We start from the raw sequence: 27,668 nt of genomic DNA on the forward strand, positions 1-27,668 counted from the left end.
CGCCTCTTTTCTGAGGTTCCCGGCAAGCCTTGCGCTTCTTCACGCGGGAAAGGCGACGTCGGCGGCGCGTCGGAAGGCCGCACGAGCGACCGTTGACGGAACGCGCATGCGCGTCAAGCCGAGCCGCGTGCCGCGTCGTGCCTCTCCTCTGGTTGTGGGCGCCGGTTCTTCAGACTTTACGTAATATATAAGGGGTCTTACTGTGTTTTCTTTTTAATCTCTTACTTTTTAAATCACCTTCTGTCCAATGTTTCTTAAGGGCTTAATGATGAATCACTTGGGAAAAAATATGTAACTTCTTATTTTCCAGGAAAGGTTCCTCAGACAGGGTTCCCGCTATTGGCTAGGCCAGGCGTGTGTGTGTGTGTGTGTGTGTGTGTGTGTGTGTGTGTGTGTGTGTGTAAAAGAGCCGGGAGGCAGCGGTCAGCGCCCCACCCCACCCCGGAAAAGGCGTGCGGGGCGCCCGAAGGCGCCCTCCGCGCCGCCGACTCCTCGCCGCCGTCGCCACCTCCCTCGAGCCCCGTCCCAGACCCGGGGACCTTGCCCGGGCAGGGCCGCGGAGGAGGCGCGACGCTGGCGAGAAGAGGGGCGCGGAGGGCCGGGGCTAGGCCAGGCTTTACGGGGCTAAATAAATGAAAACGTTTCCGTTAGATTACTTCTGGGAATCTTCCCGTTTAATTTTCTGACTAGAAAAAGTGAAATTGGGACAAAAACATTGAAAGTTACATTAGCCTGGCTCACTAGGCTAATCCTCCGCCTAGCGGCGCCGGCACACCGGGTTCTAGTCCTGGTCGGGGCGCCAGATTCTGTCCCGGTTGCCCCTCTTCCAGGCCAGCTCTCTGCTGTGGCCAGGGAGTGCAGTGGAGGATGGCCCAAGTGCTTGGGCCCTGCACCCCATGGGAGACCAGGAGAAGCACCTGGCTCCTGGCTCCTGCCATCGGATCAGCGCAACGCGCCGGCCGCAGCGGCCATTGGAGGGTGAACCAACGGCAAAAGGAAGACCTTTCTCTCTCTCTCTCTCTCTCTCTCTCTCTCTCTCTCTCTCTGTCTCTCTCTCTCTGTCTCTCACTGTCCAATCTGCCTCTCAAAAAATAAATAAAAAAGAAAGTTACATTAGCCTATGAAGGTTATAATAGAGAAACAGAATCAGGCATAAAAATATATTCTGTTTCTCTTTTATGCCTATTACACTAAGTAGACAGTATTTAGAGCCAGAGCCATGATATAGTTCAGGTAAGGAAGTTACCAGATCCATTTATTTTGAAACTACAATTAAAAAAAAATTTTTTTTAAGGAGTTGGAAGAGTTTGCTGTGAGCAGATTTTTGTTGCTTTATGCCTATGATGCTGTCGTTCTTTGAATACTGTAGAGTGGAGAAAACTAGGAAGGTGGTGTTTTCTTGAAAAGTTCTCCTGAAGAGTTCTTAATAACCCATCTGTGTGAGGCGCGCTAGTCAAAGGCCTTCAAATAGGATGTACAACCATATGGGTCATTATGTTTCTGAAAATTCCATTGGAAGTAAAAAAATGCTCATATTTATTCATCTAAAATTCTTTGTACTACACTAGCACGTTAGAGATTTAAGAAGTTCAGATCTGAAGTTAAAGCTACTGTTTGTGTTGAAGGTTGAATTAAAGAAAATATTTTATCAGAAGATGGCCACTGCACAGTTGCAGAGGACTCCCACGGTATGATTGCCTGTATTTTATTTAATTTAATATTTAGCAGATTTTATGCTTTTCTTGAAGTCTTAATTACTTTTATATCTGAAAGTTAGAATCAAGTGTTTGAGGCTTTAATGACATCAGGAAACTCCATGTTTTGAGAAATAAAAATATTTGCTAAACTTTTGAAATAATGGAGATTTCTACCAGATGTTAAATTGCTGGTTCAAGTTAGTTTACAGTTGGTATTAATGAATGCTATTCTATTGCTTTGATGAATTTACTCATAGCAGACCCCCAGATGATGAATGTCTGTGATTCAGAGACAGAGATAAAATTATTATCTTTGTATAACATCTTGCATTATAGTTAACCTCTTTTGAAGCAACCCGTGAAGTGACAAAAGAGAAAATCAGTGTTATCTATCCATATATTACACATAGACAGTAAATCTGCAAGGGCATTCTTAAGTACTTACACATTATCTTTGGGCTTCACCCTAGAAACAGCTTCACATTTTAGAAGCCATCCTGACTTTCTGGGGGTTTATAACCACCATGCAGAGTTCTTTGGGATAGTACTATGCATACACAAAATTGGATTTGTTTTCTGTCCAAAGGAATTTTATATTTGATAAATATAAGATGTTTTAATTCTTCTTGAATTTTAGAGTGCAGTGATATTTCCTAATAAGATAACAAATGAGCAGCAATCTTTGATGTTAGTGAAGCGGCTCCTAGCAATTTCAATATCCTGCATCACGTACTTGAGAGGAATATTTCCAGAATGTGCTTATGGAACAAGATATCTAGATGGTAATATAATATTTACTTTAAAACTTTAAAACGTTAATTTTATTTTGCCTTGCTCTACAGCTATAAGTTTTGACTTTTAAGATTGTGATTTTTAGTAGCAATTTTTAAGTAAATCATGTACCTGGCAGTTTACTTCCTCAAAGTGTACTATTCAATGATTTTTAATATAGTCACAAAGTGTGCAACCATCATCACAATCAATTTTAGAACAGTTTCATCACTCTACAAAGAAACCCAATATCCATTACAGCCCACTTCCTCCCGAACTTCCCAGTCCTAGGCATTAAACTTTTTATTTCTATGGTTTTACCTTTTCTGGACATTTCGTATATAGGAATCATACAATATGTGGTCTTTTGTGACTGGCTTTTTTTTTTTTAAGATTTTATTTATTCTTTTGAGTGGTAGCATTACAGATAGAGATCTTCCATCTGCTGGTTCATTCCCCAAATTTCTGCAACAGCCAATGCTGGGCCAAGCCAAAGTCAAGATCCAGGAGCTTCTTCCAGATCTCTCACACTGTGCAGGGGCCCAACCACTTGGGCCTTCTTCCACTGCATTCCCAGACCATAGACAGAGAGCTGGATCAGAAGAGGAGTAGCAGGGACGCGAACTGGCACCCCTGTGGAATGCCAGTGCTGTTGGCAGAGGCTTAACCTACTATGCCACAGCACCGTCCCCATGGCTTCTTTCAGTTAGTATATAGTATTTTCAAGGTTTCTCCAAGTTGTAGTACAGATTAGTACTTTCTGTTTCATTGCTGACTAATGTTCCATTTTATGTCTGTACCACATTTTAGTTATCCATTTATCTGTTGATGAACATTTAGGTTGTTTCCTCTCTTTGGCTACTATGTAAATGCCACATTTATGAACATTTATCTGTTGATGAACATTTAGGTTGTTTCCTCTCTTTGGCTACTATGTATAATGCCACATTTATGTACAAGGTTTTGTTTGTATTTCTTATTCTGAGAATCAGAAAAGGAGAGATTTAAACAGCCAGCCAACCAGAGTTCCCATCTGCTGGTTTACTGCCCAGATGCCCACAACAGCTGGAGTTGGGCCAGGCAAAGCTAAGAATCAGTCTGGTTCTCCCATGTGAGTTGCTCAGATTCAACTTCTTTCACCATCCCCTGCTGCCTCTCAGAGTTTGCTTTAGCAGGGAGCTGGAATCAGGAGCAGAGCTGGGACTCAAACCCAGGCATTCTGATAAGGATTGTGGGTGGTGTCCCAAATGGCATCTTAATTGCTAAGCTAAATGCCTGCCTCTGAATGTTTTTTCTTTTCTCTCTAAGTATATTGAATACCTTTGAAAGTATTTGCTTGTAAAATTGTCTCTCAGTTTCTCATTTAAGTTTCACCTTATATTACACTTACAATGAAGTAAATAGATAAAAACATCCTGTTCTTTATAACTTTGTACAGTGCTATTATATGTTTTTGTGCTATTTTAAGGAAATAAAAATAATATAGACAGTTTATACTACAATAACAGCTAATTTCCAGAAATAAAATATGTGTATAATATTATGTACAGACGATGTGCTGGGAGAAATGTTAAGTGTTACATGTTGCTTCTTTGAAAAGCTCTTTGTCTTTGATAGCCAGATAATTTCTTGACTTTTTACATTTGTTTTATTGAAATAAAAGTCCATAGCAAACATTCTAAGACTCTTGAATAATGATGGCATGAAAGCATTGTATGCAATTTAAAATTTATTTATTTATATTTATTTGAAAGAGAGACAGAATTAGACAGAGAGGCAGAGACCTCCTGTTTACAGATTCACTCTCCAGATGCCTGCAACAGCTGAAGCTGGGCCAGGCTAAGACAGGAACCAGGAATTCAACCAAGGTCTTACACATGGATGTCAGGAATCCAACTGCTTGAACCCTCACCTGCTGCTTCCCATTGTATGAGCAGAGCAGGGACTTGAACCAAGGCACTCTGATATGGGGTACAGATGTCTCTAGCAGTCTTAACCATTATGCCAAATGCCCACCCTGTATCCAATTTTATATTCTATAATCTTTAAAAATGAAAATTTTTCTACTCATAAACTGACATCTTAATCATTATGAAGCATTTTATAATAAGGGTAAATAACTTATCTTTCCTTAATTAGATTAATAATACCTATGATCTATGCATGGTCATTAATAATGTAACTGTAATACCTGGCTGAGGAAAATAATCTTTCCAAATTTCTAGTTTACTGTTTTTGAGTAACTGTTTATTTCATCATTTTGTGTTTAGATATTTGTGTCAAAATTCTGAGGGAAGATAAAAATTGTCCAGGGTCTTCACAACTAGTGAAGTGGTAAGTAAAAGAATACTTCAAGATAGAAAAAAAATGTATAACCAACTTTTAAAATTTAATTTTTTTTAAGATTTATTTTATTTATTTGAAAGGCAGAGTTAGAGAGAGCAAGAGAGACAGACAGAATTATCTTCCATTCACCAGTTCACTATCTAAATGGCCCCAGTGGCCAAAGCTGGGCCAGGGAAGCCAGAAGCCAAGAACTTCATCCAGGTCTTGCATAAGCATGCAGAGGCTTGGGGAATTGGGCCATCTTCTGTTGCTTTCCCAGGTGCATTAGCAGGGAGCTGGATAGAAAGTGGAGCAGCCAGGACTTGAACCAGCACCCATTTGGGATTCTGGTGTTACAGGCAGTGGCTTAACCCACTGCGCCACAAGGCCAGCCTCTAACCAACTTTTAATGATTCATCTTTTAATGTTGAATACCATTTTTGTAAGTTTGATTTTTTTCATTAAAAGTTGTCCTTTTTTCTGTGTGAACAGGTTTCATTTACCTATTATTACTCCCCATAAATAGCTGTCTAATATTTTATATTTTCTCTTCCATCCCCTATCATTTTATATATTTTTGAAGATTTATTTTTATTTGAAAGAATAATAGAAAGATCTTCCATCTGCTTGCTCACACCCAAATAGCTACAATGGCCAGGGCGGGGCCAGGCCAAAGGCAGGAGCCAGGAACTCCACCCAGGTCTCCCAAATGGGTGGCAGGAACCCACATACTTGGGCCATCTTCCACCATCCTCCCAAGTGCATTGGCAGGGAATTGGAATGGAAGTGGAACAGTGAGAACTCAAACTGATGCTCTGATACGGCCTGCCAGCATTGCAGGCTGTAGCTTACCTTGCTGTGCCACAATGCTGGCCTCATCATTTTATATTTCTACCATATTCTTTTTTGTTTTAATATAGGTAATAAAATGTTTTGTGTTATTTAGCAATGTGACTGGAGATTTATGAAAGGTTTATTTCTGAACATACTATTCTTAAAGAATCCTTGAATTTTTTTTAGGATGCTGGGATGTTATGATGCTTTACAGAAGAAATATGTAAGTTTTTCAATCTCTTTATTCTTTTTTCTATAGTTTCTATTGTACAAGCCTTAAAAGAATTACCATGTAATAAAACATTAATTTAAACTAACTTGGGCAAAGGTCAGTCTGTATTACTGAAAAGTCTGAAAATTTTAAAGCCTAATATTCAACTCATTTAAAGCTAATGAAATTAATACTAAACAGATTTTTCTCAAGCTAGTTTTGGTTAATTAGTACTCATTTGTATTAATAACATGTTAACTTATTAAAAATTAATGAATTTAAAAGTCTTACAAAATAATTCATTCTTGGTTTCACATGCCTTCTACAATTTTTATTGTACAATGTTTATACTAATAATTTTTTTTATTTGAGAGGCAGAGAGAGCTCCTGTCTACTGGTTCACTCCCTAAATGCCTGCATTGGCTGGGGCTGGGTTAGGGCTGGAAATTATAGATGGGAACACAATCTAGGTCTCCCACACAGGTAGCAGGAGTCCAGTTATTTACTCTAGCTATTTTTCTTTCTTTCTTTTTTTTTTTAAATATTTATTTGTTTACTTGAAAGTCACAGTTACACAGAAGGAGAGGCAGAGAGAGAGAGAGAGAGGGAAAGAGAGAGAGAGATCTTTCATCCACTGGTTCACTCCCCAATTGGCCACAATGGCCGTAGCTGCACTGATCCGAAGCCAGGAGCCAGGAGCTTCTTCCGGGTCTCCCATGCAGGTGCAGTGGCCCAAGGAGTTGGGCCACCTTCTACTGCTTTTCCAGGCCATAGTAGAGAGCTGAATGGGAAGTGGAGCGGCTGGGACTCGAACTGGTGCCCATATAGGATGATGGCACTTCAGGAAGCGGCTTTACCTGCTACGCCACAGCGCCAGCCCCCTACTCTAGCTATTACTACTGCCTCCCAGGGTCTGCATTGGCTGAAAGCTGGAGTCAGGACCAGAGTGAGAAGTCAAATGCAGGTATTCTGATGTGGAATGTAGGAGTCTTAGGAAAATAGCACTTAGGCCATTACTGTAGTTCTAGTGAGAAATAACGGTGGCTAAGATCAGGACGGCAGAGGAGGAGATTCAAGTTAGATTTGACAGTAGAACAGTTTGGAATTTGTTCTTAAATTGGTTCTGGAGTGTAAGGAAGAGATCACAATCAAGGATAACTGTTTTTAGCATATCATTTGAGCCAGTGATTTTCTGTTTTTCTGCTATTATGGTCTCCAAAGTCTTTTCCCTTTGTTAAATGCATAGCCTCAAACTCTCTACTTCCTCTGTTTTCAAAATCAGTTCTCATATTGGTAAGTTTTAATGTGCTATTTAATAATATATATTTTCTTTATAACTGGCAGCAATGTCCTATTTGACTAAGTCAGTATAGTAAAGTGCTGGCATGAATTTCAGTCCAGTATGTCAAGTAGAAAGATATTTTGGAAATATATAAGCATATCTAAAGTATTGTTTTATAGGCATGATTTGAAGTCTGTCTTCTGCATTAGTTATTTGTTATTAGAAATATGTGTTGAAATAGGACGAAGAGTTCTTATTATCCATCATGAAAAACTATTTTATAGTATACAAGTAAGAATTTTGTTCTTTGTTGTATTTCAGCTAAGGATGATTGTTCTAGCAGTAAGTATAACTAACTTGCATGTTCTTTTTTTTAAAGACTGTCAAATTCAGTCTTGCTTAATTAAAATGACACTGTTGATTGTCACTCTATTCAAACAGCTGATCATTGGGGGAAAAATAATAAACTAATGTTTTGTGGGTTGTTTTTGTTCTTTGTTTTGCTGAGTTGTTTATAGTTTAGTGTAAACATCCAATTTAATTTTTCTTAACTACTTAGCCTAAAATAATTCAATTGTAAATTATTTTAAAATAGGTTTACACCAATCCAGAAGACCCTCAGGTGAGTGTGCTTTGGTTAGTAAAGAAGCATAAAGCTTTTGATATCAAAAACAACATAGACATATACTAATATTTATGATTTTATCTATGCTTTAATTAGCATACTGTTCATATGTTTTCATGTTTGAATCTCACAAAACTCTTCTGAAGTAAAGCAAGACTTACATCTTGAAACAGATTAATACAACAAGAGAGATTATGTAACTGATACTAGGCAGCAAAGCTTACAAACTGTTAGAAATAATCTAAATCACCCAATTTCTGATTCTTTACAATACTCTTTATCTAGAATTATAAAAGGGCTTGAGTTTAGGGAAAAATGAGAAACTCATCCTTGAACCTTGAATACTCAGTGCAGTTGCATCCACCTGTTCATCTGACAATTATAGGAGATAAGAGAGGATAAGAAAAGAAAGGGAAATTCAGAAACAAGGGAGAAAGATCTATGGAGTGTTTACTCTGTTTAAGTATAAGGCTTTGTTGTTTAAGTATAAGGCTTTGTTGTTTTTCTTTTTTTCATTATCTTATTTATTCATCATAATCATTATGAGGTAACTACCATTATTATCTCCACTTCACAGACTAGGAAATCTAGATACAAGATTTCTTGCCCAAAGTCACAGAGGCACAAGTGACAGAACTAGGATTTGAAACTAGGAAGGACTAGTTCGTGATCTGGGAGACTAATCGTAACACTACAGCTGTTAAAATACAAAGCTTTACTCAGTCATGGAGATGCAGATTTAAATGTATTTAAAACGCGGAAAGAGAAAGAACTAATGCCCATCTATGTAAGCACCGAAATGTAAATAAGACAAAGTATTAAGGTATTTGAGCTTTAGGAAGGCTGGGAATGTGTATTTTCTTTGATACTCAACACTGTACTTAATGTTTAATGTATAATTAATATGTATCATCACAAACTAGATCATTTGGGCAAAGGCTATAAAGTAGTTTATTGCTCAGAAAACTTAGTGATTATTTAGAAAAATATTCATTTTAAAATATGTTCTATAATGCATGTTTATATCAGTAAATAAGCTATCTTATTGATGCATTAAAAGTATTTATTGAGTGTTTACTGTGTCAGGCACTTTAAGTACTCTGTATAAATTATCCATCATATTTGATAAATATTCACAGCCACTAATGAGATAGGTACTGTCTTTAACTTTCTTTTTTTAAGATTTATTTATTTACTTATTTGAAAGAATAACAGGGAGAGAGGGAGCTGGTTTACTCCCCAAATGGCCGCAATGTGCAGGGCTGGGCCCAGCAGAAGCCAGGAGCCAGGAGCTTCTTCCAGGTGTCCCACTTGAGTACAGGGACCTAAACACTTGGGCCATTCCCTGCTGCTTTCCCAGGCACATTAGCAGGGAGCTGGATCAGAAGTGGAGCAGCTGGGCCTCAAACTGTTAGCCATATAGGATGCCAGCACTGCAGGCAGTGACTTAACCTGCTACACTGGCCCTCTTCAACTTTTTTAACTGAGGAAAATGAGACTTAGAAGGCTTAAATGGCTTATCTGGTTACAATATAGCAAAAATGTAAGCCCTATGCTTCTATTTTCTGTTGCCATAATTAAATACTAAAGCTGGGTATTTCTAAAGAATAAAAGTTTGGCCGGCGCCGCGGCTCACTAGGCTAATCCTCCGCCTTGCAGCGCCGGCACACCGGGTTCTAGTCCCGGTCGGGGCACCAGATTCTGTCCCGGTTGCCCCTCTTCCAGGCCAGCTCTCTGCTGTGGCCAGGGAGTGCAGTGGAGGATGGCCAAGTCCTTGGGCCCTGCACCCCATGGGAGACCAGGATAAGTACCTGGCTCCTGCCATCGGATCAGTGCAGCGGCGGCCATTGGAGGATGAACCAACGGCAAAGGAAGACCTTTCTCTCTGTCTCTCTCTCTCACTGTCCACTCTGCCTGTCAAAAAAAAAAAAAAAAAAAGAGAATAAAAGCTTATTCATGTCATGGTTCCAGAGGCTGGGTAGTTCAAGATTGAGGGACTGCACTTGATAAGGGTCATTTTGCTGGTGAAGACTATGTGAAGTCCTTAATCAGTGCAGGGCATAATACAGTAACGGGTGCATACAAGAGAAGAGCTAAACTGAGTTTTATAGAAGACCCACTTTTTTTTTTTTTTTTTTTAAGATTTATTTTTATTTGAAAATCAGAATTGCCCAGAGAAAGAAGGAGAGGCAGAGAGAGAAAGAGAGGTCTTCCATCTGCTGGTTCACTCCCCAACTGACCAGAGCTGTGCCAATCCAAAGCCAGGAGCCAGAAGCTTCTTCTAGGTCTCCCACACAGGTGCAGGGGCCCAAGGACTTGGGCCATCTTGTACTGCTTTCCCAGACCATAGCAGGGAGCTGGATCAGAAGTGTAGCAGCCAGGACTCAAACCGGTGCCCATATGGGATGCCAGCACCACAGGCTGGGGCTTTAACCCACTGTGCCACAGGACCAGCCCCCACACCCTTCATTTCCATTTGACTTCTTTAGAATGGCCTTTTCTATTTATATTTCTTTTTTTTTTTTTTTTTTTTTTTTTTTTTTTTTTTTTTGACAGGCAGAGTGGACAGTGAGAGAGAGAGACAGAGAGAAAGGTCTTCCTTTGCCGTTGGTTCACCCTCCAATGGCCGCCGCGGCCGGCGCGCTGCGGCCGGCGCACCGCGCTGATCCGATGGCAGGAGCCAGGAGCCAGGTGCTTTTCCTGGTCTCCCATGGGGTGCAGGGCCCAAGCACCTGGGCCATCCTCCACTGCACTCCCTGGCCACAGCAGAGGGCTGGCCTGGAAGAGGGGCAACCGGGACAGAATCCGGCGCCCCGACCGGGACTAGAACCCGGTGTGCCGGCGCCGCTAGGCGGAGGATTAGCCTATTGAGCCGCGGCGCCGGCCTTCTATTTATATTTCTAATGTTCTGATCATAATGACTTATTTAATCCTTAGAAAGATTTGGGGTCCCTCTTCAGTTTTTTTCTTCTGACCTCTTAACATAGCCACCCTTAGTGCTCTGTTTGTGACATTGTAGACTTTGTGTATCTTGCTTGTCCAAATTCTTTCAGCCTCTACCTGTTAACCAGTTCCAAATCTGCTTCCATGTTTGCAGGTATTTATCATAGTAACAGCCCTACATCTTGTTACCAGATTTCTTTGTTAGTCCATTTTATGCTGCTATAATAATTCCAGGGACTGGGTAATTTTTAAAGGGAGAGATTGACTTCTGATTAGGGCCTTCTTACTGTGTTCCGCCTAATAGTGAAAGGGGGAAGGTCAAGAGAGCACCAGAAATGGGAGGGTTAGAAAGGAAAGGGGCTGAGCTCATCCTTTTATCAGGATCCCATTTCTGCAATAAATAAACTACTTCTATGGTAATTAACCAATTTCCATAATAACAGGATTAATCCATTCAAAACAGCAGTGTCTTTGTGACACAGTCACTTTTTGAAGTCCTACTTCTCAGCTCTTGCTCTGGGAATTAAGTTTCTAACACATGAACTTTTGAGGACACATTCAAATCATAGCACTTAGCTACTCTGGTGAGTAGCTGTGAGTACTCTGTGCTTCCCTTACCTACTTATTAAGGAGTTCTTTATCTGGTATACATAACATATTGCAATGAGTGTAAGAATAAATTTCTCTCCATGGCTGGAGCCATAATTTCCAAACCATGGGAATTAACTAAAAGGGCTTGAAAGTATCCATGTACCATTCGGCACATGCTCCCTTGGACTTACCCCTAATGATCAGGCTAGAAACATGCCATGGGACTCCAAATCCGATTAAGTCAGCAGGTACTAATGCTGTCTTACTAGTTGAAGTGATCAGTTTAAGTTAATGATTGATCATAAAGATAGGATTAAGTGTCAAAGGGATCACATAAATAAGACCAGTGTCCACTAATAATAAATGATAGAATTAAAAAGGAGAGAACGACCCAACATGGGAAGCAGGATACACAGCAGACTCATAGAATGGCAAATGCCCTAACAGCATTCAGGCCTCAGAATCAGCCCTTGGGACGTTCGGATCTGGCTAAAAAGCCCGTGAGAGTTTCTCAGGCATGGAAAGCCAAGACACTGTGGCAAAAAAAATGACCTAAATAAAAGATCTCTGTGAATGAGATCCCAGTGGAAAGAACGGGCCATCAAATAAAGAGGTACCTTTCTCTGAAGGGAGGAGAGAACTTCCACTTTGATTATGGCCTTGTCTAAATAAGGTCAGAGTTTGTGAACTCAAGAGGCTTTCATAGCCTTGGCAGCTCATGACAAGAGCCTCGGGTGATTACTGATGTCATAAATAAGAGTGTCAAATGTTAAATCAACAACAGGAGTCACTGTGTACTTACTCCCCACTTAGGATCTCTGTCCTTAATGTGTTATACTATGAGAATTAACGGTAAAACTTTCAGTACTTTCTACTTTGTGTGTCTGTGTGAGTGTAAATTGTTAAAATCTTTACTTAGTATATAATAAGTTGATCTTCTGTATATAATTAAAAATAAATATTAATGAAGAATGGGATGGGAGAGGGAGTAAGAGATGGGATGGTTTGCAGGTGGAGGGTGGTTATGGGGGAAAAACTGCTATAATCTAAAAGTTGTACTTTCAAAATTTATATTTATTAAATAAAAGTTTTCTAAAAAAAATCCATGTACCAATATGGATTAGCATGAGAGAAAAAAATTATGGGCACATATGAAGAGTTATACAAAAGCAATACCTAATTATTTTTCAGCCAGTACTATATATCAGATATATAACTGCACTGTTTTCTATTTAAGGCAATTTCAGAATGTTACCAATTTAAATTCAAGTACACCAGTAATGGACCAATCATGGACTTCTTAAGGTATTATTCTCTTTGTGTTACAGATTAGCATTTATTCATTAATGCTATATAGCAAAACTTCAGGATTAATTCAAAAATCCTGAAATATTCCAAATTAGCCATAAAGATATAGCTATATAAAATGGAGTGGTAGCTTGGAGAAGTTGCAAGCCAGAATTTTGTGGCTAATTATGTACCATTTGACTTATGGAAACCTAATTTTAATGATTAGAAATATAATTTAAATCCATTTGTTTCCTTTAGATATCTTATAAAATTCATATTAATCTTATTTATGTAAGATTAGGTTTTGCTTTAGAATAGTAATTAAAAATTTCATAATAATGACATTAAAACACAATGCATATAAAAAGAATAGTAATCAAATACTTGAAAAATGAAGTTATGATATTAAAATCCACAGTTTTCAGGAAGGATATTAATGTGTTATTCTCTTCTATTGAAAGCCAAAACAATAAATCTAGCACATCACCTGCTGATACCAAGAAAGCAAGTATTCTCCTCATTCGGAAGATTTATATTCTAATGCAAAATCTTGGACCTTTACCTAATGATGTTTGTTTGACCATGAAACTCTTTTACTATGATGAAGGTACATCCTGTTTCAGTTGATATCTTTATTTTTTTTTTAAAGATTTTATTTATTAGGGCTGATGCTGTGGCATAGTGAGTAAAGCCACCCCTTGCAGTGCCAGCATCCCATATGAGCACCGGTTTGAGTCCCAGCTGCTCCACTTCCGATCCAGCTCTCTGCTATATCCTGGGAAAGCAATGGAAGATGGCCCAAATGCTCAGGCCCCTGCACCCATGTAGGAGACCCCAAGAAGCTCCTGGCTCCTGGCTTCGAATTGACCCAGCTCTGACCATTGCAGCCATTTGGGGAGTGAACCAGGGGATGAAAGACCTCTCTGACTCTCTCTGCCCTCTCTGTAACTCTGCCTTTCAGATAAATAAATAAATATTTTTTAAAAAGACTTTATTTATTTGAAAGGCAGAATTACAGACAAAGAGAGAGAGGTCTTGGGGCCAGCGCTGTGGTGTGGGTAAAGCTGCTGCCTGTAGTGCTGGCATTCCATGTGGGCACCAGTTTGAGTCCCAGCTGCTCCACTTCGATCCAGCTCTCTGCTATGGCCTGGGAAAGCAGTAGAGGATGATCCAAGTCCTTGGGCCCTTGTACTTGCATGGGAGACCTGAAGAAGCTCCAGGCTCCTGGCTTCAGATCAGTGCAGCTCCGGCTGTTGCAGCCAATTGGGAGTAAACCAGCAGATGGAACACTTTTCTCTCTCTCCTTGCCTCTCCTCCTCTCTCTGTGTAACTCTTTCAAATAAATAAATAAATCTTTAAAAAAAATAAAAAAGAAGAAGAGAGGTCTTTCCTCCACTGGTTCATTCCCAAAATGGCTGCAGCAGCCATTAGCTTCTTCCAGGTCTCCCATGTGTGTGCAGGGATTCCCAAGCATTTGGGCCATCTCCTACTGCTTTCCCAGGTCATCAGCAGAGAGCTGGATCAGAAGTGGAGCAGCCAGGACTTGAAGAGGCACCCATATGGGATGCTGGCGCTGCAGGGAGATGCTTAAACTACTATGCCACAGCAATGGCCCCAGTATCTTTATGTTTTATTATTATTGAAATAATTGGTTTCTATCCCAAATTTTTTTAGTATCTAAATTGTTATATACTTATTGAAATTTTAAAAATTATGTTTAATATTAGTATTTGAAAAAACTTACAAAAACAGACTTTAAAATATATACTTGTCAATTATAGGAACATTTCCATGTGAAATATAACCTCTCTTATAATTGTAAAGAAACAAAACATGGAGATACCAGTTTTTACTTATCATATTACTAAAACTTGTAAACTCATTATTGACAAGGATATGGGGAAATAGGCACTTTTATACTTTTTTTTAGAAAAAGATTTATTTATTTAATGGCAGAGTTAGAGAGACAGAGACAGAGACAGAGAGTGAGAGAGAGATCTTCCATCCTCTACTACGCTCCCCAAGTGACCACAGTGGGCAGGGCTAGGCCAGGCCAAAGCCAGAAGCCTTGACCTCCATTTAGGTCTCCCATGTGGGAGGCAGTGGTCCAGCCCAAGCACTTGGGTCATTTTGTGCTGTTTCCTCATTTGCATTAGCAGGGAGCTGGATTGGAAGTGGAGTAGCAAGGACTTGAACCAGTGCTCATATGAGATGCCAGTGTCAAAGTCAGCTGCTTAACCTGCTATGCCACAATGCCAGCCCTGACATCCTTGAAGAAATGTATATGGGTTGAACATTTTTGGAGGATGGTATAGCGGTATCAATGTCTTTTTTTTTTTTTTTGGTACAGGCAGAGTTAGACAGTGAGAGAGAGACAGAGAGAAAGATCTTCCTTCCATTGGTTCATCCCCCAAATGGCCACCACGGCCGGCGCGCTGCACCGATCCGAAGCCAGGAGCCAGGTGCTTCCTCCTGGTCTCCCATGCAGGTGCAGGGCCCAAGGACTTGGGCCATCCTCCACTGCCTTCCCGGGCCACAGCAGAGAGCTGGACTGGAAGAGGAGCAACTGAGACAGAACCGGTGCCCCAACCAGGACTAGAACCCGGAGTGCCAGTGCCACAGGTGGAGGATTAGCTTAGTGAGCTGCGGTGCCAGCCAGTGTATTTTTTAAAGGGATGCCAGCTGCATAAGCAGTAGCTTAACCTGCTATGCCACAATACTGGCCCTGTCAGCCTTTAAAACAATTTTTTTGTTTCTGTTTTTAAAGATTTATTTATTTACTTACTTGAAAGGCAGAGTTACACAGAAAGAGAGACTACACAGATGTGTGGGATGTTCCATCCACCATATCCCTCCTCAAATGGCTTCAACGGCTGGAGCTGAGCCAGGCCAAAGCCAGGAGCCAGGAGCTTCTTCTGGGTCTCTCATGTGGGTGCAGGGGCCTAAGGACTTAGGCCATCCTCCTCTGCTTTCCCAGGCATGTTAGCAGGGAGGTTGATCAGAAATGGAGCAGCTGGGACATGAGCTGGTGCCCATATGGTTTATCAGGTAGCAGATTATCTGCTATGCCACACTATCAAAATTTTAGATGCACCTTCTTTTGAATCTAAAAACTTTTTAAAAAATTATTTATTTATTTGAAAAGCAATTTCAGAGAGAATCTTCCATCTGGTGTTTCACTCCCCAGATGGTCACAATGACTGGGGCTGGGCCAAACCAAAGCCAGAAACCAGGAACTCTATGTGGGGTCTCCTACCTGAGTGCAGGGGTCTAAACACTTGGGCCATTCTCTGCTGCTTTCCCAGGCACATTAGCAGGGAGCTGGATCGGAAGTGAAATAGAACTTGAACTGGTACCCATATGGAATGCCCTTATTGCAGGCAGTGGCTTAATAGCTGTGCCACAATGCTAGCCCCAAATCTAGAAATTCATAAGCTAGAAAAATATCTTGAGAGTATACTTGCACAAATATACAAGGTTATATATTTATAAGGATTTTCATTATAACATTGGCTAAAATAGAAACAAACTGGAAATGTGTCTTTCATTGAAGATTGAGTAAATTATGAACCATTTATATAATAGAATACTGTGCAAGTTGTTTAAAAGAATAGACTGAAAAAATTTTAAAAAATATAAAAGAGTTGACTGATAAATTATCTGAGAGATAGGAAGAATAGCTAGATGCAGGACAGTATGATCTCATTTGTGTTTTTAAAGCATGTATAAAGAGAGGCTGGAGACACACACACACACACACACATATATACTAAAATCTATGTAAGTATGAAATCTTCTATTACATGTAATGTCTCCTCAAAGACTTAAAGCATTAAAATACCAACCAACATTTTTGAAATACTCAGTGTATGCCTGTTCTGTCCTGAACATTTTACAATGCTTTATTTAATTCATTTGATACCAATAGTGATCTTATGAAGGTAGGTACTATTATTTTCCTTATTTAATGAATGAGGAATTCAAATTAGGGATGAAAAATAATTTACTCAAGCTCACACAGCCAGGTAAGTAAAGAAAACAGAGGTTATCTTTGAGAATAAAATGGGGAGTTGGAAATAGTAGGACGATTTTGACTTTTCAGTTTATGCCCTTCTATACTATTTGAAATTTCTTAATCTGCATGTATTTGTATAATATTAATACAATTTTCTTCAGTTCATTAACAGCACAGTTTATACTTCTTTGCAGTTACACCCCCAGATTACCAACCTCCTGGTTTTAAGGATGGTGATTGTGCTGGAGTAACATTTGAAGGGGAGCCTATGTACTTAAATGTGGGAGAAGTCCCAACACCTTTTCACAACTTTAGAGTAAAAGTCACCACTGAGAAAGAACAAATGGAAAATATTGATACACTTCTACTATCATCAAAACAATTAAAAACACCCTTTCAAAAAATCCTGATGGATAAAGATGATCAAGAAGATGAACAGGAACATTATATAAATGTGAGTGTATTTGAAGAGTTATAAAGTAAAATAGTAACAAATGTTTGACTCAATTCTGATAATGTTTCTAGCTTTCATTAATATTTGTATTAATACTATATTATCATAAACTCAAGGTTGGAAAGGACCTTAAAAATAAAATCTGGTACTGTGGTCTTAAACCTTTTTAATCTTCCTACAAAAGACATCCTACTCAGAAATTGAAAGCATGATTATTCTTTTTTAAAAAAATTTTATTTTAATTTTAATCCGTTTTTAAACATTCAATATAGTTCATGGATATAATTCTAAGAATATAATGATATGTCCTTCCTCCCTCCAATTGTCTTCCTCCTACCCAAAAGCATAAATATTCTAACTAAAGCAAGAAATGGTCCTGGAGGCTCAAGAAATCATCTGTCCTCATAGTGGGCCCTGAGGAAACCCCTAGGATTCTAGGGAATAACTTAAAAATTATTGAACTCAGGGCTAGTGGTGTGCTTCAGAGGGTTAAGCTGCCACCTCTGATGCCAGTATTCCATGTGGCACCGGTTTGAGTCCTGGTTACTCCACTTCCCATCTATCTCCCTGCTAATACGTCTGGGTAAACAATGGAAGATGGCCCAAGTTCTTGGGCCCCTGCTACCCACTTAGGAGACCCAGATGGAGTTCCAGGCTCCTGGCTTCGGTCCAGGTGATTGCAGTCATTGGGGAGTGAACCCACATATGGAAGACCTCTCTGTTTTTCCTTCTCTCTGTATAACCCTGCCATTCAAATAAATAAATTTAAAAAAATTATTGAACTAGTCCAGTCCCCAACTAATGACAGAATATATAATATCCAGCCAGTATATAATATACATAATAGCCCTACTGAGTGTTCATTTTAGCCTGTACTTGAATTTCTTTAGGGCCTGGAGTGTCACTGTCCTGAAGCAGTCTGGAAGGCAGGAAAAGGGTCTTCATCATCTTTTTTTAATGTTTATTTTTATTTATTTTTATCCATTTGAAAGGCATGGTGACACAGAGTTGGGGAGACAGAGAGGGAGATTTCACGGGCTGGTTCACTCCCCGAATGCTGGCAACAGCTAAGCCTATTCCAGGCTGAAGCCAGGAGTCTGGAACTCCATCTGGGTCTCAGATGGGTAACAAGAGTATAAGCACTTGAGTCATGATCTGCTGCCTCCCAGAATGCATTAGCAAGAAGCTGGATCAAAGCATAGTAGCCAGGACTCTCTAACTAGCACTCCAGTATGGGATGGGGCATCCAAAGTGGTGACTTAACCCACCACACCACAACACCTGCCCCTTACTCATCTTTTTAATCATCCAGTGCCATGCCCAGCACTTAGATTTGGAGTCAGTGTGTCTCAGTATTGGTTGAATGAATAGATGAATAGAAGTTGGTTATCTCACTGCCAGTAAATGTCAAAGTTACTGCTTTAATCTTTCTGCATTACAATTTGTCTTTTAATTTCTCCTCCCTCCCTCCCTCCCTCCCTCTCTCCCTCCCTCCCTCCCTCCCTCCCTCCCTCCCTTCCTTCCTTCCTTAATTCCTTAATTCCTTCCTTTTTCCTCCCTCCCTCCCTCCCTCCCTCCCTCCTTCCTTCCCTCCTACCTTTCTTTCTTTCATTCATTCATTTTTACTTATTTGAGAGGCAGAGTTATAGACAGAGAGAGAGAGCTTCCATCTGCTGGTTCACTCCCCAAATGACTGCAAAGGCCAGGGTTGGGCCAGGCTGAAGCCAGGAGCCAGAACCTTCTTCCGGTCTACTTCATGGGTGCAAGGGCCCAAGTACTTGGACCATCTTCTGCTGCTTTCCCAGGCGCATTAGCAGGGAGCTGGATTGGAAGTGGAACAGTGAGGACTTGAACCAGCATCCATAGGGGATGCATGCCCAGCAGATGGTGGCTTAACTTGCTACACCACAGTGGTCCCCAGAGGCTTATAATTCTGAATTATGCTTTGTGTCAATATCTTTACAAAGAGAAAATTCAGTCAACTTTCAATGAATTCAGTCAAAAAAGAAAAACTTTCCTCAAGCCTAAATCCCACTGTTTTATAAACAGATATGACTGGGATTTTTTTATCATTCTTTAAAATATTTAAGTCTCTTTCACATACACTGCAAAAGGTATCAGTAAATACAGATGTTAATGCTTTGTTTTTCCACCATACCATGACTAATTCTATCCTTTGTTAACCTCCCTCAAGAGAGTTGGGGCATATTCAGAGTTTAGGTTAGCATTTGTATGGCGATTCTAGAGCATGTGTTAACATGTGTAATTCTGTGCCCTCAAACAATGGTACTATCTAAAAAGATTCTTAAAATTATCATTCATTTGGAGAAAGTTGTATATTTTTGTCATTTTAAGAAAAGATTTATTTATTTGAAAGGCAGAGTTACAGGGAGACAGAGGCAGAGAGAGAGAGATCTTCCATCTGCTGATCCACTCCCCAAATGGCTGCAATAGCTGGAGCTGGGCTGATCCCAAGCCAAGAGGCAGGAGCTTCCTCCGGGTCTCCCACGTGGGTGCAGAGGCCCAAGCATTTGGACCATCCTCCACTGCTTTCCCAGGCCATAGCAGAGAACTGGATTGGAAGTAGAGCAGTCAGGACCTGAACCAGGGCCCATTTGGGTATCCGGCCCTGCAGGCAGCAGCCTTACCCACTATGCCATAGCACCACCCTTGTCATTTGTTTTTAAAGCAGCTCTACAAAGTGAAGAAAAATCATGATTTTGACTTTGCTTAAATAAAGAAATTGTGTTGTGATAGTAATTGTAGGACCTTTTTTATTTCTAGGATTCATAAAAGCAGTCCTAGTTTTATTTTATATTTAGCCTTCACATAAAAAAAATTTGTTCATAAATAAATATAATTGTTTCAATTATTTTTTAAATGTATCCATTTTTTACATATAATTATGTAGGATGATTTTGACATTGAAACTAAAATGGAAGAGCAGAAAAAACACCCTGGATGTTCTGAACTTGGAGGTAAGATGTGAATGAAAACAAAAACTAACTTACTTTAATTAAACTTTATACCATTTTAACTTTAAAAAATTTTTTTTATAGAACCAAGTTTAGTTTGTGAGGAGGATGAAATTATGAAGTGTAAAGAAAGTCCAGACCTTTCCGTTTCTCATAACCAGGTACAAACTTGATAGTTCCAACTCACTTGTAATTTGTTTCTCAGATTTTCTTATTCTAGCTCTTTTAGAATAGAATTAGGTGTTTAGAGTACTTACTGTTAACAAAATCTGGCAATTATGTGTTGAAAATTTGTGAGTATAATACTGGAGAATTTGCTTAGTAACAAACCTAGAATTTCAGAGCTAGATAGAGATGCAATTATTTATTCCACGCTATTTCATGTTTAAAAATGGGGCATCTGGGCAGGCCATTGGCCTAGTTGAACACATCTGTCAGGATACTCACATCCTATTTAGGAATGCCTGAATTCAACCCAGCTTTGTTTCTGATCCAGCTTCCTGCTAATGTGCACCCTTGGAGGCAGCAGGTAATGGTTCATGTAGTTGGGTTCCTGCCAACCACTTGGGAAACCTGGATTGGGTTCAAAGCCCCTTGCTGTGGCCTGGGCAGGCCATTGTTAGTGTTTGGAGAGAGTGAAACCAGTGGATAGGAGCGCTCATGCTCACTCTGTTTGTCGCATCTCAATTTTTTAAAGATTTATTTATTTATTTGAAATAAATTTTGTTTATTTATTTGAAGTAAATTTGAAAGGTATATATATGTGTATATATATATATATATAGAGAGAGAGAGAGAGAGAGAGAGAGAGAGAATCTTCCATCCATTGGTTCACTTCCCAAATGGCTGCAACTCCAGGGCTGAGCCAAGCCAAAGCCAGGAGCAGGAGCTTCTTCCTGGTCTCCCATTTGGGCACAGAGGCCCAAGAACTTGGACCATCTTCCAACACTTTCCCAGGCATATTACCAGGGAGCTAGATCAGAAGTGGAGCAACTGGGACTCTAACCAGCAGCACCCATACGGGATGCCAGCACTGTAGGTGGAGGCTTAGCTTTCTAGGCCACGGTACCAGCCCCGCATCTCAAATTTTTTTTAAAAATTTAATAATAAAATAAATGAAGTATATAATACATTTTTGTTGCCTTGGAGCAGAGATTGTTAATTGTGCTTTCCATATATAGTACTGTAAAATTCTGAAATAACACATTTAGATAATATGAACTTGGAAATAATGGGATTTGTGATTGTCCCTCTTCCTCTGTCCAGCCCCTTTCCCAAATGAGATTGGGCAAAAATTCTTATCTTCTGGATGTATAATGCTTAGTGTTCATTTGGGATTTTCTCAGTTCAGTAAATGATCAGTTGTGTACAGCACTGGTTTCAATATCTTCTGTGCTTTTGGTGGAAGTGTGAACCAACTCAAAATTGTTCGATGTCATCAGCTTAATATAAAAAGACTCTAAATTTTATGCGATTAAATTTTTGGACTCCATGTATTATAAGAATTTTATTATGTTATCTATTTTTGTGTAACTATTTTCTTTTTTAGGTTGAGCAGTTAGTCAACAAAACATCTGAACTTGTTATGTCTGAAAGCAAAACAAGAAGTGGAAAAATCTTTCAGAATAAAATGGTAAATATCTGTAGGTTTGTTTTCCATTCTAACCTTATAATTCCCCCCACATGAGTTTATTTTAATACCTCATTTGTTGGACTGACATTTATTAAATACCTATTATGTATCAGGTACTTTACTCGGTGCTGTGACTATAACCTGAATAACACATAGTGATTGATCTTAACTAAAATTTTAGTAACTAAAGGTAAACAAGCAATGTACAACAGGCCTGTTAGAGAAGTCTAAATAAGCTTTATTGGGGCAGAAAGGAAGGGATGATTAATTTTTCTTAATGTACATTAGAGAGTAAAAATCCAGGAAGGGCTTTGAGAAATATTACTAGTATTACTAGTAACCAGACTCCCAAGGGAATTTATTAGAATGCCAGAAATTCCCATGTTCTATATTATAAATTATCTTGTTAATAAAACATTATAAAATTATCTTTTGTATATATCTTGTATAAAAATAATCTCATGTTCTTAAGCAAAAAAACTCATTGCTTTATTTCAGTTTTCAGTATGCATTATATGAATTCAAATTTCACACTTGATTTTAGATCTTTGTACTACTCTCTAAGGTTCAGGTATAAAGAAAAAGCATTCTGTAAAATATAGTATAAAATACTACATCCAAAGATATGGAACAGATAGCTCACTCTATCAGTGGAGGGCCAGAGTATTTCTTCCCAATCTCCCATTCATTGATGTCCTGTTGGACAAGGTAGTAATAGTAAGAGCTGGAAATCAGCAAACACCCCAGAGCTTGTTTCTGTAAGAGAACTTGGTAAATATTTACCAAAATAGCACTGATTATAATGAGATGTTTAGGGGCCTTGTGTTCCAAACACATTCTCAAGGAAATTAGAACTTACAGAAGTCAGCGTTCAAACTAAAGTGCTGGTGAAAGAAAGAAATAAAGGAATGTCAAAAAAAATTATCACTTCTGGTAGCAAAATGTTCTTCCTAGCCAGTTTCTGTTTAGGATGAGTATCCTTTAATAAGAAATAGGGAGAAATTATTAAACAAGATTTCCTTGTAATTTAAGAGGTTTTGGAACATGAATTCATTTCTGAAATTGCATGTGTTTTTGGATATAAACTCAGAGTACTTCTCATTTTGAGACTCATGACTGATGTATGCTTAAGAAAGGGCATTTCAAGTATCAGAAAAGAATTTTCTTTTAGAGAATATGTGGCAGCTAATTGTCATCTTCCAATATACAATATTTTAACAGCTGTCTGTATAGCAGTATTCACAACACCCAAAATATGGGCAAAAGCTAAGTGTCCATTGACAGATAAATAGTGGTATATCCTTACAATCAAAAATGATTCATCGGCCGGCGCTGCAGCTCACTAGGCTAATCTCCGCCTAGCGGCGCCGGCACACTGGGTTCTAGTCCCGGTCAGGGCGCTGGATTCTGTCCCGGTTGCCCCTCTTCCAGGCCAGCTCTCTGCTGTGGCCAGGGAGTGCAGTGGAGGATGGCCCAGGTGCTTGGGCCCTGCACCCCATGGGAGACCAGGAAAAGCACCTGGCTCCTGGCTCCTGCCATCGGATCAGTGCGGTGTGCCGGCCGCAGCGCGCCGGCCGCGGCGGCCATTGGAGGGTGAACCAACGGCAAAGGAAGACCTTTCTCTCTGTCTCTCTCTCTCTCACTATCCACTCTGCTTGTCAAAAAAGTCCACATACTACATGATTCCATTCATAGGAAAGTCAGAATTGGGAAAGCTATTGAGGCAGGAAGTCTTAAGGCTAGTGGGAGGATGAAGGAATAGAAGCGTGAGAGGTAAAGGATATGAAGTTTCTTTTTGAAGTGATGGAAGTATTCTAAAATTGTCTATGGTGACAGTTGCACAACTCAGTAAATATACTTAAATTCATTGTTTTGTATACTTTTGGATAGATGAATCATAGAGTATCTGAATCTTCATAAAGCTTTATAAAGCTGTTTTTAAAAAACTATGTGTAGATGCATATAAGGTTGAAAAATTAAATATTGACTGTTCTTTGAGAGTAACAAAGTACTGATTATTCTCATTGTGGAGGCAAATGAAAATCAGCCAGTAAAATCTTCTAAAGAAAATCGGAAGAGAAGTCAGCCTGAATCTAAGAAAAATGTAAGTCTTATGATAATATATGGGTGAAATAAATTAGTAAGTATCAGAATGTCATTACTATACATTAAATTTAAAATGAAATAATTTGATAGTGTTTCTGGATATGCCTTGGAGTTCTGCTATTCAAATCTTGCTTAAATTATTTTGTTCTAAAAAATTAGGCTGGGCAGGTGTTTGGTGTAAGAGTTAAGATGCTGCTTGAGACACCCATATTCCCGATTGGAGTGTTTGGGTTCAAATCTCGGCTCCACCTATTCCAGCTTCCTGTTAATGTGCACTGAAAGGCAGTAGGTGATGGCTCAAACACTTGGGTCCTTGTTACCCATGTAGGAGCTATTGTGAGGTCTGGGCTTCTGTCTCAGCCTGACCCAATCATTGGAATTTAGGTCATTTGGAGAGTGAACCAGAGGATAGGATATTCCTTCTCCCTCTCCCTTCATATATAACTAATACATATGAATAAAATAAATAAAAATATAAATGAAATTCATAAAAATAAAAATGAAACAATTTATAAGTAAGATACACTGTGTTGGTTAATTGTTTTCAGTGTACATATCTGCTGTCTTGTTTCACAAATGATTTAAAGAAATTAGAAGAATTCATAAAATAGAAATCAGGGCTGTTGCTGTGGCGCAGTGGGTTAAAGCCCTGGCCTGCAGTGCTGGCATCCCATATGGGTGCTGATTCAAGTCCCAGCTGCTCCACTTCCGATCCAGCTCCCTGCTAATGCATCTGGGAAAGCAGCAGCAGATGACCCAAGTCCTTAGACCCCTGTACACATGTGGGAGACCTGGAAGAAGCTCCGGTCTCCTGACTTTGGATCAGCTTAGCTCTGTTGTGGCCATTTGGGGAGTGAATTAGCAGATGGAAGACTCTCTCTCTGTCTCTGCCTCTCTCTGTAACTCTTTGAAATAAATAAAATAAATCTTTAAATAAATAAAAATCAGCATTAGGAAAAATGTGAGTAGACTAATATTCAGGCCATTTTTTATGTAGAACTGAAATTGGGCCTGAAATCTAAGCTTTCTATAGGCCAAAACTAAAGTAGAAATAAAGTAAGTTTTCAAATTTATGTGTTTTCTAAAAATGTAGAATTTCCTCCTGGTACCTCTAGAGAAAGAAAACTTTTCCTCATCTAAATCCTATAGTGTTTGTTTATTTGTTTGTTTGTTTGTTTTATTTATAAGAATTACAGAGAGAATGGGAGAGACAGAGATAGAGACAGAGGTCTTCCATCTGCTGGTTCACGCTCCAAATGGTCACAACAGCCAGGGCTGAGCCAGGCTGAAGCCAGGAGCCAGGAGCATCTTTCAGGTCTCCTACATGGGTGCAGTGGCCCAAGCACATGGGCTATATTCCGCTGCTTTCCCAGGCACATTAGCAGGGAGCTAAATCGGAAGTGGAGCAGCTGGGACTTGAACCAATGCCCATATGAGATGTCGGTGCTGCAAATGGCAGCTTTACCCACTCACTGTACCTTAATGCCAGCCCCAGTTGTTTTATACTTGTAACCTCTTTTTACCAAATTAGACAATGTATTTAACATTTCTTTTTTTTTTTTTTTTTTTTTTTTTTTGACAGGCAGAGTGGACAGTGAGAGAGACAGAGAGAAAGGTCTTCCTTTTGCCGTTGGTTCACCCTCCAATGGCCGCCGCGGCCGGCGCGCTGCGGCCGGCACACCGCGCTGATCTGATGGCAGGAGCCAGGAGCCAGGTGCTTTTCCTGGTCTCCCATGGGGTGCAGGGCCCAAGCACCTGGGCCATCCTCCACTGCACTCCCTGGCCACAGCAGAGAGCTGGCCTGGAAGAGGGGCAACCGGGAACATTTCTGAAATAAATATATTTTTCCAACTAAAATTTTAGTATTGTAGTAGTTTAAAATTAGGCAATTGAAAACTTAGACTATTTTATAAAAATCAAATGTTAAATGGGTAATCTCAAAAATATATTTGGTTAATATTTTTGTCTATTTATAGAACTTACAGGCCGGCGCCGTGGCTCACTAGGCTAATCCTCCGCCTTGCGGTGCCGGCACACCGGGTTCTAGTCCCGGTCGGGGTGCTGGATTCTGTCCCGGTTGCCCCTCTTCCAGGCCAGCTCTCTGTTGTGGCCAGGGAGTGCAGTGGAGGATGGCCCAAGTCCTTGGGCCCTGCACCCCATGGGAGACCAGGATAAGTACCTGGCTCCTGCCATCGGATCAGCGCGGTGCGCCGGCTGCAGCGCGCCGGCTGCGGCGGCCATTGGAGGGTGAACCAATGGCAAAGGAAGACCTTTCTCTCTCTCTCTCTCTCTCTCACTATCCACTCTGCCTGTCAAAATAAATAAATAAATAAATAAACTTACAAATGGAATGAAATGGAACTACCTGACATTCCATTACTACATTAGATTCTTTAATTTTTCCATTGTATTAAGTCTTGATTTTTTTCCTATAAAATCATAATCTGTTACTCTCAATGAGTTTTTTTCCAGGAAAATTAAAGTTCAGTAACTCAGGAGATCTTGTTAGGAATTCCTTGAATTATCCTCCTATTTATTAAAAAAAAAAGTGCATTAAATGTTTACTGTCAAGCCCTGCTAAGTACCAGAGGAATAAAAATCAAGACATAATTTAAATCTTCCATGGTGCCAAGAGAAAATGTTTCTCTATTTCTAATTCATTTAAAAAATTTTCTCTTATTTAACTATTTTGAGGACATAGATGAAATCTATCTCCTAAACCCCACAGCAGCCCTAATGAGGATCTTACACTTTGTGTGTATGTGTGTGTATATGTGTAGAGTTTCAGCAGCCATTGGAAGCAATAATAAATTTTATCCTATATTTAAAAAATCCATATATCCTGGGGTCAGTGTTGTGGTGTAGTAGGTTAAGCCTCCACCTGTGGTACTGGCATTCCAAGTGGGTGCTGGTTCATGTCCTGGCTGCTCCTCTTCTGATCCAGCTTTCTGCTGATGGCCTGGGAAACCAGTGGAAGATGGCCCAATTCCGTGGGCCCCTGCACCTATGTGGGAAACCCAGAAGAAGCTCCTGGCTCCTGGCTTCAGATTAGCCCAGCTCTGGCTGTTAAGGCCATTTGGGGAGTCAACCAATGGATGGAAGATCTTTCTCTCTGTCTCTCTCTATCACTCTGTCAAAATAAAGAAAGAAAGAAATAATCCACATATCCTACTCTTAGTAATTGTTTTCTTTTGACAGGTACACCATGACTTTGATTCTCCTAGTCAAGAGTCAATCCCAAAAAGGAGAAAGTTTAGTGAACCAAAGGAACATTTGTAAACATTATTTCTTCTACACATTTGCAAAGTTCTCAACATTTAAATTAAGAGACAGTATATTGCTATGTTAAGGTGTGTTTTCCCTACCTCTGAAAATGTATACATAATTTTAAGCAGTTCATTCAGTAACATGAAGTTTTTAGCTGTCATATTGTACTCCTTAATATTATGTGAGACAAGTTCAAAACTTTGTACACAACCAAAAATACAGATGTCATAATTTATTCCATTCATTATCTGCTCAATATTGATCTATAATTTTTTGGATATTTCCTTTAAATATGTATTAATTTTTAAGACCCTCTAAGTCCATTTTTGAAGCAAATAATGTTTTTGGTATTAAAATATTCACTTTTTACTTATGTTAAAACTACAATTTAACTTGCTTTGTCATTTTGTTATTAAAACAATATTCTTTAATACTTTGATATAATGTTAACATGATAATATATGATGTATGGTTTAAAAATGAGTGCTTTGTCTGTTTTTACATTTTTCACTACAGATCAAAAAGATGACTGATTTTTAAGGCCTAGTGTTTGTAGCAGAATAAAGTGTTTAATATGTAGGCTCTTTGTTTGCTTCTAATTTTTACTAGCAGAAAATGTTAGGTACTGATTTTGAGATCATTTTGGTAG

General features: G+C 39.4%; 1 protein-coding gene across 5 annotated transcripts; it reads left to right on the forward strand.

The window, feature by feature from the left end:
• HORMAD1 (HORMA domain containing 1) lies at window positions 1–27,589 on the forward strand. Of its 5 annotated transcripts, none has more exons than XM_089299969.1 (15): window positions 2–180; window positions 1,569–1,688; window positions 2,335–2,479; window positions 4,739–4,802; window positions 5,814–5,850; window positions 7,442–7,462; window positions 7,716–7,742; window positions 12,517–12,584; window positions 13,031–13,176; window positions 16,779–17,038; window positions 19,950–20,016; window positions 20,098–20,174; window positions 21,563–21,646; window positions 23,679–23,750; window positions 26,951–27,589. In XM_089299969.1, exons 2-15 carry the CDS (start codon window positions 1,656–1,658, stop codon window positions 27,029–27,031), a joined length of 1,182 nt encoding a protein of 393 aa, XP_089156095.1. In that variant the 5' UTR covers window positions 2–180; window positions 1,569–1,655; the 3' UTR covers window positions 27,032–27,589. The 5 variants fall into 5 exon arrangements, with proteins under 5 accessions (XP_089156098.1, XP_089156097.1, XP_089156095.1 ...); XM_070077738.2 differs by having other exon boundaries at window positions 3–180; window positions 1,626–1,688; XM_089299972.1 differs by lacking the exon at window positions 2,335–2,479 and having other exon boundaries at window positions 1–180; window positions 1,626–1,688.
• Window positions 27,590–27,668: the final 79 nt, after the last annotated feature.

The sequence above is a fragment of the Oryctolagus cuniculus genome, chromosome 7 (assembly GCF_051225735.1).
Source record: "Oryctolagus cuniculus isolate XC-2025 breed Fujian yellow rabbit chromosome 7, ASM5122573v1, whole genome shotgun sequence".
Lineage (NCBI taxonomy): Eukaryota > Metazoa > Chordata > Mammalia > Lagomorpha > Leporidae > Oryctolagus > Oryctolagus cuniculus.